This window comes from Cottoperca gobio, chromosome 10 (assembly GCF_900634415.1).
Source record: "Cottoperca gobio chromosome 10, fCotGob3.1, whole genome shotgun sequence".
Classification (NCBI taxonomy): Eukaryota; Metazoa; Chordata; class Actinopteri; order Perciformes; family Bovichtidae; genus Cottoperca; species Cottoperca gobio.
Window position 1 is genome coordinate 11,959,544 of NC_041364.1, and position 11,087 is coordinate 11,970,630.

The window sequence follows — 11,087 nt, forward strand, 5'->3', positions numbered from 1 at the left end:
AACCAAGTTTGTATAAAAAGTCTGTGTGTTCTCTTTCAATCTGCAGCCTCCTGCAGACTACATCAGTGCTCTGTAGGACTGGTGTCTTTGAGATCTCAAATAAATGTACAAAGACAACTCTGTCTCTATCGCCATTTATTTGACTTTATATACATCTCTCCAGAGTAAAGCAGGAAAAGTTCCACAACAGACACAGGACTCAGCAAAGTAACAATGCTGAGCTGCATATTAAAATGCTCTATGTTATAGTTTATTAAATGAGTAATCCAGCCATTTAACACACTCCCAAATGATTCGGGGACCTGCGAGAGACAGATTTGAAAAAGAGTGTGGAAAGTCTTCGCAGCTGAGACCGAGGAATGCAGACTTTTATTCCCCAGTATCCAAAACTACAATGCTTTGTGCCAATACATCCAGCAATGACACGCAGAGCAAGATGCAGATTTTCTTATCAGGGAGTGAGGAGAAGGAGGGAACTGGTGAGGAAAAGGGAGGACGAGCTGGCCTGTATAAAGAAAGAGTGGAGCAAGAGTACAGAGGTGTGGTTTGTGAGAACATTTGGGGAGAGCTACAGAGGCTGAACTGTGAGTACTAGACAGTAGTAGACTGGAGAATATTACAACTTTACATCTGTTTATTTTGTGTTGCTTCACAGGAGGTTACTTTTTTAAAAAGTCATGTTTGTACATTTTCATTGATGTCGTGCAGTACAGGTTCTTTTAATATAAAAATGTCAGACTCATGTTAACATGTAGTCCTCTCTAAATGTATCGGAATAATATTTATGTTCTTTGTAAAGCAGGTTCAGTGACAGGAGCCACCTGTGTGTCTATGTCCATGCAGGTGAAAATATATTGTTTGTTAATTGTCTGCCTGTGTGTGTGTGTGTGTGTGTGTGTGTGTGTGTGTGTGTGTGTGTGTGTGTGTGTGTGTGTGTGTGTGTGTGTGTGTGTGTGTAAGGCACCATGTCACGTCTTGGGAACAGCTTGAAGGTGAAACATTGCCTCACCTTTGCTTCGGGTCTGTTTGAGTGTCTGTGTTTTGCTGGAACCTTGTTCGGATGGGCTTCTCTTGTTTTTGTCCTGAAGACGGAGGGCTACTTCAGCTCTCTGTGCGTCAACACCACAGGAGTCAATGCAACGCAGGTCTTAGGTCAGTTTGATATCCTCATCTCCACTACTTTCTACGAACCTCAATTTCTAAAATAAATTTAAACTGTTTATGAAGGCCTCTCTGACATTTATTGTCATCTGTTTAATAACAGGTGACAAATAAGAGGTCAGCTTAAATAATCAATTACAACTTGATGCTGGGCTCTCTGACCTTCAATGTCACCTTCAATGTCACCTTTGGTTAAACAGATGACATGCTTGCATAAAAAGTTTTTTTATTACATCTCTCTTTACAGGCCTCTCTGATCTTAAGTGTCTCCTGTTTAACCAAATATTTCACAACCTTGGTGCTCTCTTTCTTTCTTTGATGTGTCCACAGATTGTAGTGGACAGGACGAACAGTTCTCTCTTGTTTTCACCATCGCCTCCTTTCTGTTCAGTTTCCTGACACTGCCCACTGGTTTCCTCTTAGACCGGTTTGGTACAACAGTGGCTCGGCTTTTTGGAATGTAAGTCCAACAATATATGAATTACTTAAAGTTTATATATATATATATATATATATATATATATATATATATATATATATATATATATATATATATATATACACACATTTCTAATTCCATGCTCCTTCATTACTATTTTCCATCCATTCACCTGATGTTCTAAGTCCACACTTTGCCGATCACCTGACTGCCCCACCCATCTTCCCACCTGTTTCCACTTCCCTCATCTGCTCTGCAGTTGCCTTGCTCTTCCCCGCCCAACCTCATCATCAACATCCTCTCTGTATATACCGGCCCAGATCCTTGTTCCTCTGCCAGTTCCTTGTAGTTGCAATGTTGCATAGTCTTGTGTTTGCTTTCAAGCCACCTGAACCAGTACCCTGCTGCGTCGACTGTTTTCATTTGAGTCCTTCACTTATTGCCACAGTTTACTTTGATGTTATTATATTGAATGTCACTTTTTTTCTTTTAGTTGCTGAAAGTGTATTGATTTTTGATACATTTTGAGAGAATTCTTCCATTGTTTTGTCTTTATCTTGTCATTGAAAGCATCACTCTTGCGCTCATGCCAATAAAATGACACAATACTGAAATTTATTTTTCCCGCCAGATTTCTTTACACCATGGGGACCTTGATGGTGGCCTTCTCGACTGCAGGTGTGGAACATTTATCTGTTTTTTTGTTCTGTTCCTCATTGCCTAAAGAAATACTGACAAGTAACAGCTGTGGATGCTCATTTTTATTTTCCCATCAGCTTTCTCCAACCTGCTGTTCCCAGCTGTGTCCCTCCTGTCAGTGGGTGACATTGTGTTTGTAATAACCAACATGCAGGTACTGAAGCAGTTTTTGGATTTGAAAGATTTAAAAGATTATCTGTTTTGTTTGTCCATCTAAAAGTCAGAAACCCCAAAAATATTGAATTCACCATAATTGTAAAAGGAGAAAAGCAGCAAATCCTCAAACTGGAAAAGCTGGATCCAAGACATGTTAAGCATTTTTGCTAAAAGGTTGAGGAAAGCTGAGTGTTCACCAGATAACTAATCCAAAGTCTAGGTTGAAACCTAGTAGAAGGGTCGTGTATGGTCAATGTGCTAAAGCGTTGCCAAATTGTTGATGGCAGGGATTGTCAATGCTGTCCATAATGTATTGTCCCAGTAAATATTTGTTCTTCAAATTTGCTGAAGTAGCATATCACATGACATGGTCAAGCCTTAAATCAATTAATTGAGGACTATATTATTTCAAGAATACAATCCTTCTCTTCAATCAGTTTTTCTGTTTTACGCCTATTTATTTTGAAAGACCAACAGCAAATGGGGAAACTCCAAATTTGACCGTCTAACAGCGTAACTTTATCACTAACTCAGTCACTCCCTCACTCAGTGACATACTTCACGTTTACTAGGCCAAAAAACTCAGATCACCACAGGAACACAAGTAAACACATCCTAAAAATAAAGAAAAAAACACAGACATGTAGACACTTAATCTAAATGCAACATCTGTTTTAATAAATGTTTTTTCCTTAAGGTAGGAAACCTGTTCGGCTCACGTCGCTCCTCCATCATCACTCTCTATGCTGGGGCCGTTGACTCTTCCTCAGCACTCTTCCTTGTCATCAAGGTGAGAAACATTCACACACTGCTCTCATTGTGAAATATATTTGTACCATCTCATGTTGTAACGCTGATCTTGTGGTCTTCTCCTGCAGCTGTTACGCGAGGCTGGCGTCTCTCTCCGCTCCTCCTTCCTGTTCATGTCTGCCTGCAGCGTCATTCACCTGCTCAGGACTTTCTTCCTGCTACCCAGAGACCACATTCCCTACCCGCTGCCTGATGACTACACATACGGGTACCAAAAGTACAGTAAACATTTTTAATTTTTGCTTTTCAAGGAAAAAAACAGACATCAATATATTGCTCAAATAATTAAGAGTGACAATAAGGGATTTGAGTGTGCCCTAGGAAGATGATTGTCCTCATATTGGATACCATAAATGGCTGCAAGAGGATTCGGATCTATTGGTCTTTATAAGCCCAACCCATGGATAGGGAATTAAAATGGAGGACCAGTAACCCAATAAAACTATTGCTGGCAAAACCAGAATATATGAGCTAGTGTTGCAGGTGAATTTTAAAATCAATTATAAAAATCATCAACCGATGGATACATCTTTGAGATTCAGACTTTAGACAGATGAAGTCTGTGTGCCACCTTAAATTGAATGAGGTCATGTCCGGCACATATTGATGATGAGTGTATTCTTGAGAATAAATCTGACCTCTAAATTGTACTTTCAGATCAGCCTGCCACGCCTCTCTGAATGCATTTTAAAGAGTTACATAAATAATAAATAAATAATTATCAAAGAACTCCCACAATGCCCTCAGTTTGTGGCTCACCCACTGTGACCTTTGACCTCTACCAGGATAACCTGCGGTAAATCAAAGAGTATGATCTCAGAGCTGACAACAGTGAATGGTAACTCACTGGAGACGACAGAGGAAACGCCCCTCAACAAGGACGTCCCTGTGAAACAAGGTTTGTTCACTTTACTGTGGTTTACTGTGGTAACATTGTTTAATATGACAGAATAAAGTAATAAGAATCCTATTTTCTTCATCTTTGTTCTTTACTCGTCCCTATCAGAGAAGAGTTTCCGTGAGTGTGTGATGTCCAGGCTCTTTGTGTGGCACGTGCTTTGGCTGTCGGTGATGCAACTCAGACATTACTTTTTCATCGGCACCCTCAACCCCATGCTGCAGCGTCTGACGGAGGGAGAGCCTTCACTGGGTACGGACTGACGGACACACACAGACACACACACACACACACACACACACACACACACACACACACACACACACACACACACACACACACACACACACACACACACACACACCTGTTAGAGCCATTTACCCAATAGAGAAGTAATGTAAATAACTTATATTTTATATAAAGATAAGCTGCTCCATAGTTTCATTGCAATTTGCTTTATTAGGACCAATAATGTCCGCAGTCAGCCCTGGCTTCTGATTGGTTAAAAGCTATAAAATGCTGTGCTTACTTGTTAGATGAAGCTATGGAGCCTTGAGGGCACACGTCTTTGACCGAGCTTACGGTTTGTGCTAGTGTAGTATGTTTAAAGAATTGTGTTTTTCATTTTGAAAGAAAGTTTTCCAGTAAACGGTTGAAACGAAGAACGTGAATTATTAATAATAATTTTAATAATAATAATAATAAGCTTTATTTGTATAGCACCTTTCATACAAGAACTGCAGCCCAAAGTGCTTCACAGCAAAAACATAACAATTAGTACAAGATTAGACAGAATAAGAGCATTTACAGTACAATAATCACAGTGTTGGTGTAAATGAGTCTGAAGTACCATCATAAAAATAGCAGAATTAAAATAGCCGATAAAATAGCAGAATTAAAATAGTATAAAATAGCAGAATTAAAATAGTGTAAAATAACATTGGAAATCATGCCTAGTTTCCCTATCTGTGCCGTACTTAACGACCCTACTGCCGGGAAATCACATTCATTACACCATTCTTGTAAATGTTTTAAACTATCAGAGCCATATTTTGAAAGCATGAGATCAACAATGGGCGCCTGTGGCCTTTCAACTGGTTTACTCCCTTAGCTACCCATTCTTGATAGTCTTCCCGTTTCATAAACAAACCCCAGTTTGTTGAAGCAACTATATGATTGGACCCTCAAGTGGGCACTTTTCAAGAAATACACGGAGCAACATTAACATTAATCAAAGGCTGTGTTCAAAGTTGCATACAAACGTACTGCCTACTAAACTAAGGATTAAGTACGCCATTACCAGCAGACCTTTCACACTGTTACGCAAGTTAAGCAATACACATTCTCTTCTTCACAACGTTACCGGTCAGAGTAATCGTTGAATTCAAATTGTTTATCACAAATAAAACCAACATTACCTTTTCCACTCAGTTTGATATTTTCCAGTATTATTTTCCAGCAAATTAAAATGATTAAATATGTATTTTCTACAGTACATTATATATGTGAGTTCCTGTGCCTGGGGTGCATGAATTTATCCAATAATTTCACTACCCATAATGCTCCAGTACACATCCAGGCATTTCTCACGTAATCCACATACTATGTATTACATACTCAATTTTACGTCATATGAATCGTTTGTATTCGATTTTGAACGGAGACAATGACTACAGTATGCTTATAAAGGATACAAAGCATATGGACAGACTCCTCGTTAGGGAGAATAGGATTATGGAAGCAATTCTTCACTTATCAAGGAATAAAAGAGCCATGTTGACTTTCATTGCAACGCACTAGAGGACAGTTTGTACACGAGTATTTGACTAAGATTAAGTGTCCCAGTGATAGTGACAGTGAGCAAGCATGCACGATACCAGGAAGCTCAAATCAAAGCATGCAGCTAAATGGAATTCAGCCGGCATTCATTTCATTATCTACACCTGGTCTATTCAGCCAGAAACTGTAATGCAATTAAGCTGCAGTGGTCGTTAGTTAAAGTTTAAACTCTTGAAAATCTCTGTCCAAATATTGTAGAAGAGTGAGAAGCTGTCATTTTGAAGAAAACATGACAGTTTGTGTGTATTAAAAACTTAAGAAGAGAGTGCCACCTCAGGAAATGTAAATTACAACAGACAGCCAGAAGAGGATGCCAAAGCCCAGGCAAAGACTGGAGAAGAAAAACTGAAGTCTTGAGAATGAGAGAAAAGGCAAGCTAGCTCAGCTCACTTGTAAACGGAAGCAGATTGAAATCCTCAAGAAAGATCAAGCTAATGCTGAAGTGAGTAAAGAAGAACTATGTTTGGGAAGTTTAAGATAATTTGAAGAGTTTAATGACGAAATATCACCACTTCTTGAAGATAAAAAAGATGATCCATGTAACTGGCCCAAATGTGTGGAATTTGAGGACTTTGTTCAAGAAACAACAAGGAAGAGGATTGGATTAAATAGGTAATGAGAAGTTCTAAAGAAGAGAACAATGATGACAATAATAAGGACGAAGGTGACATACAGCCAAGTGATATCATCTCAGAGGTCATCAGCCGTACATCCAAAGAAGGTTCTCCTCATTTGAAGCTGTAAGGCAGAGCGTCAAGAGCTGTTTGCATGTCATGCTTTTTAAAAGGTAAAATAAGAGATTCAAATGGAAAAGTGAGCTTAAAGGCACAAAAAGAGAAGTTGGAGCGTGGAGTATATTTTAAATGATGCTGCGCGATATGAAACTTTTACATTCCTATGGAGTCGAGGGTTAAGGGAAGGTCATAAGCCCGATGTAATCAGGCGTACATTTACTTTTTTAAAAGCTCACAGAAAACAGACAACAAAGACCAGTGCCGAATAAGCAACACACAAAACAATCTACATATACTAAATCAAATTCACAGCTGTTCAACTGGCTAAAAACCGAAAGAAAATATAGGCGAAACAAATACCTGCCAATTTATATTGATTTAAGGCACAACAACAACGTTCAATTCACAAAAGAAAATACAACACCCAAAACAAACCAATCCCTGCCCAATCCTAAAAACAAATCCTAAAAACCTCTGAGAGGAGCCGGCCTGGGAATGCCTGGCATTACATTACAGGTCATTTTGACCAATCCAGACAAAGGAATCCCCAACAGTACGGACAAATCCTAGTGGGGTGAGGCTGAAAAGTGCATCCCTGAATAACAGCAGAGGCTGTAGCAGAAACATTTGAGTCTTATTCAATTAATGAGCAAGAAGCTGAATAGAGGATAGAAAATACTGTTATCTAATATTGTGGCAGATTTGTTGAACTGTTGTTGAGTCTTTTGTTTCTAACCATCTTGTCCTTGCTTGTGTGTCCCTGCAGTGAACCAGTACACCAATGCCTTTGCTATAACACAGCTGTGTGGCATCTTGTGTGCTCCCTGGAACGGTCTCATCATGGACAGATTAAAGGGCAAACCTCGTGCTGAAGGTAAAAATCGAATGTTAATAAGGACTAGTAATTAACCCAACATGACACAGCCTTGGCAGACATAATCAGTGTGTCTCAGGTGTGCTCTCTGGGCTCTAGCATGTCTAAGGAAACAATAAATATTTATTGAGAAAGACATTACTAACTGTAATGGATAAAAAGTGCACTAAATGCACTAAACACTAACCTCATGTCATGTTCCCTTTTAATAGAATTCAATTAGAAACATAATTATAAAAAAAAAAAATCCAAAATAAAGCTTATTTTATGAGGGGTTGATGAGTTTTAAGTAAGTGATTTCTTCATGGTGAATACATATTTTATTAATGCTTTATAGAACACTAATAAGCCATTTTTATGTGAACTTTTGAATTAGGAAATTGAAAAAAATCTCTGACTCATATTTATTCTCCTCTTACAAAATGTTTTTGTCTTTTTAGTTCGCTTTTTTATTCATCAAGCCCTCACCAATGGCTGTTCAACCATTAAACTAATGCAAAAGGGCTGCACAGCATCATTGTTTTTCTTCGGAGGAACAGGTGTGCATTTTATTTTGTGTGTGTCTGTTCGTAGGAGAGAGTGAACAGGAAGCAGATCTGCGCGCCTCTGTGCTTTCTCTCTTCGTGACGGTGCTGCAGTGTGTGTTGTTCTCAGTGTGTGCTGCCACCCCGTACCTGCTGCTTCAGTACCTCACCTTTATCCTTCAGGTGCTCAACCGCTCCTTCCTCTTTGGCGGCAACTCAGCCTTCCTCAGTGTGGCGTGAGTAACACACAAACACACGCAGCACACACGTCTTGGACTACACTTAAAAATGTTCCTGCAAGTGAATCGTGTTTGTATAGGTGTAATGTGTTATCCTTTAGCCTTAAAATATTGTTTTTATATGTACAGGAAAGCATTTGAGACAGTTAACCTTAATATCCTTATAACTAAGCTCTCCAGGTTTAACTTCTCCATTAATGCACTCAACTTAATGAAATCCTACCTGGCAGACAATCAGTGTGTAAGGGTATACCATCAACACTCAGCTTTTATCAAGTCTTCTACTGGTGTCCCACAAGGGCCTATTCTATGCCAACTCTTGTTTAGCCTGAACATAATGATCTGCTATCGGTTTGCTCTAACTTTAACATTCAAAGGTTAATAAGAAACGGTGCCAACTACCATACCGTCTCCGCAACATTAAGAGCCTGGTTTCTGCTATCTTGTAAACACTAGAACACTGAAGTGTTTCCATATTGTTTTGTCTTATGTGTCATTACTATGCTTAGTTTATGAAGTGCTCCTACTTACCATAGTCACTGTACATAATATTCAGAGTTCACAAGGCCTAAAATGGACTGTTATGCTATCTGTTGATTGTTGTCATTGTTGATTTTGTGTTTTATAAGAGCTGTTTCTCTTGACTCTATGTAGTTCAGGCTCTGTTTGTCGCTGGATATTCTTTAATTTTCTTCATCTGTTGACTGTATCCTAATGTCTGCTTTTAACCATAGCCTGCCCATGGACTACAGACAAAATGAGCCTTCCTGGCTAAATAAAAAAAATGTTAAGGAATGTTTTTATGCTTAAAAATTCTGCATCACTGCGTGTGTGTGTGTGTGTGTGTGTGTGTGTGTGTGTGTGTGTGTGGGTGTGGGTGTGTGTAGTTTCCCACCTTGCCACTTTGGGAAGCTGTGTGGTTTGGACCTGGCTCTGTCTGCAGTGTTTTCTCTGCTGCAGTATCCCTTCTTTGCCCTGGTGAATGGCCCTCTAGGTGGAGACCCTTTATATGTGAGTACACAACATCCCACCTACTTGCTCTGGTCCTTCTCATTTAATCACAATGTTTATTTATTAACTCTCCTCTCACTGATTCCTCCTCTCTCCCTTCATGTGTCTGCAGGTGAACATCGGTCTGACGCTGCTCAGCCTGCTCGCCTTCATCCATCCCCTCTCTGTCTTCCTGCACTGTCGAAGTCTCGCCTCCCAGCGAGCCATCAATGCCTCCTCTTAAAGTTTGTAAAATGAGTCTTGCACCTTAAATATCCTTAATATCACCATGCTACCTATTCAGCTTGTTTGTGCAGGGTGGTGGTGGCCTAGTGGCACTTAACTCTGAGTTGCTCCAGGGGGACTGTCCCTGTAGTTAGTTGACTGTAAATCGCTCTGGATAAGAGCGTCTGCTAAATGACCTGTAGTGTACTACTGTACTACTCATATGTCTGTGTTGTGTTGCCATATGTATCGTGTGCTTTTCAGATTGCTATGAAGTGTGGTTTTCGGGTAGAGTCAGCGCATTCATCACACTCTCGAATCATGTTCGCAGTCAAATTAAATGAATTCATAATAATATAAAGCTTCTGGTATGCAGCCTGCTGCATTTGACAGGTTGAATATAACGTGACCTCATGTGAGATTTCCAGGACACATATTTTCTCTGATTGATCTGAACCATAAATTAAATCTTTTCACACTCTTCTACTGCTGAAAACATTGTTGTTTGTGTGTGTGTATATATATATATATATATATATACTGTCACACACAGTCAAGCCAATTTACTAATATAGCTCATAATCAAAACAGTAGTTATTTCAAAACTAATTGATAAAGAGCATATCTACACTGTACTCTTTAATTTACAGAGACAAAACATGAACATAACACCCTATGAGCAAGTGTTAGAAAAGGGGAAAAAATCATTTCAATGACATGAATGCAAACAAACAGTCTAAGCCTATAGCACACGGGTGGGCAAACTTTTTGACTCAGGGGCCACAATGAGTTGAATGAGACAGAAGGGCCGTACTAGTAGTAGATAGATGGAGAGAGTTTGTGTGAACATTACAAGTAAAAGCAAAGTAATGAACACTTACATTTAATTTCAGTGGGAACCGTGTTGTTGGTCACCCTTTTTTGACCGTGCATCAACATTTGGTGTCAATTTGGTTGTAGCAATTCGCAGCACAGATCTGAGGTGTTCAGTTAACTGGGATCTGTGGCGTGAGTTGTTGATATTCATCAGGCTGAACGTCTGCTCACACACGTAGGTAGAACCAAACAACACCTGCATCGTCTGTGCCATCCTCCTAATGTTTGGAGTCCTGGCTTCTCTGAGTGAAGCATAAAACTCACTTGTTGACATACTTTCCCCAAACTTAACCAGCGGACAAGAGAGTGGTAAAGCAAGTCCTGCTGATCAGCATCAGTTTCTTCAAGGAACTTAATAAATTGATGATGCTGAAGTCCCCTTGCTCGTATAAAGTTAACGAGTTTTACGACTGGCTTCACAACATGATCAAGCTGCAATACAGACTTACACAGGGCTTCCTGGTTGATTATGCAGTGCAGGAAAATGTCATCCAGCTCAAGGTTTTCCTCTTTCACCTTATCCTAGATTCTTTTCAGCACCAGGACGTGTTTTCCTGTTAAAGGGCCTACGAAATGATAAACATGAATTTCTACTGATGATAGAAAATGCTATTTGTGGTGTA

General features: G+C 39.5%; 1 protein-coding gene across 1 annotated transcript; it reads left to right on the forward strand.

The window, feature by feature from the left end:
- The first annotated feature begins 965 nt into the window (after window positions 1–965).
- LOC115014813 (solute carrier family 43 member 3-like) lies at window positions 966–9,607 on the forward strand. The gene is made up of 12 exons (XM_029441894.1): window positions 966–1,152; window positions 1,492–1,621; window positions 2,232–2,278; window positions 2,377–2,453; window positions 3,153–3,245; window positions 3,334–3,473; window positions 4,051–4,163; window positions 4,272–4,415; window positions 7,503–7,610; window positions 8,184–8,370; window positions 9,261–9,384; window positions 9,497–9,607. Exons 1-12 carry the CDS (start codon window positions 966–968, stop codon window positions 9,605–9,607), a joined length of 1,461 nt encoding a protein of 486 aa, XP_029297754.1.
- Window positions 9,608–11,087: the final 1,480 nt, after the last annotated feature.

Bases quoted from the DNA above. Each gene is read 5' to 3' on its own strand.
- LOC115014813 (XM_029441894.1), top strand. From the start codon at position 966: ATGTCACGTCTTGGGAACAGCTTGAAGGTGAAACATTGCCTCACCTTT. The intron at 8,371-9,260 runs GTGAGTAACACA...GGGTGTGTGTAG, and splicing joins TCAGCCTTCCTCAGTGTGGC to TTTCCCACCTTGCCACTTTG. The intron at 9,385-9,496 runs GTGAGTACACAA...ATGTGTCTGCAG, and splicing joins TAGGTGGAGACCCTTTATAT to GTGAACATCGGTCTGACGCT.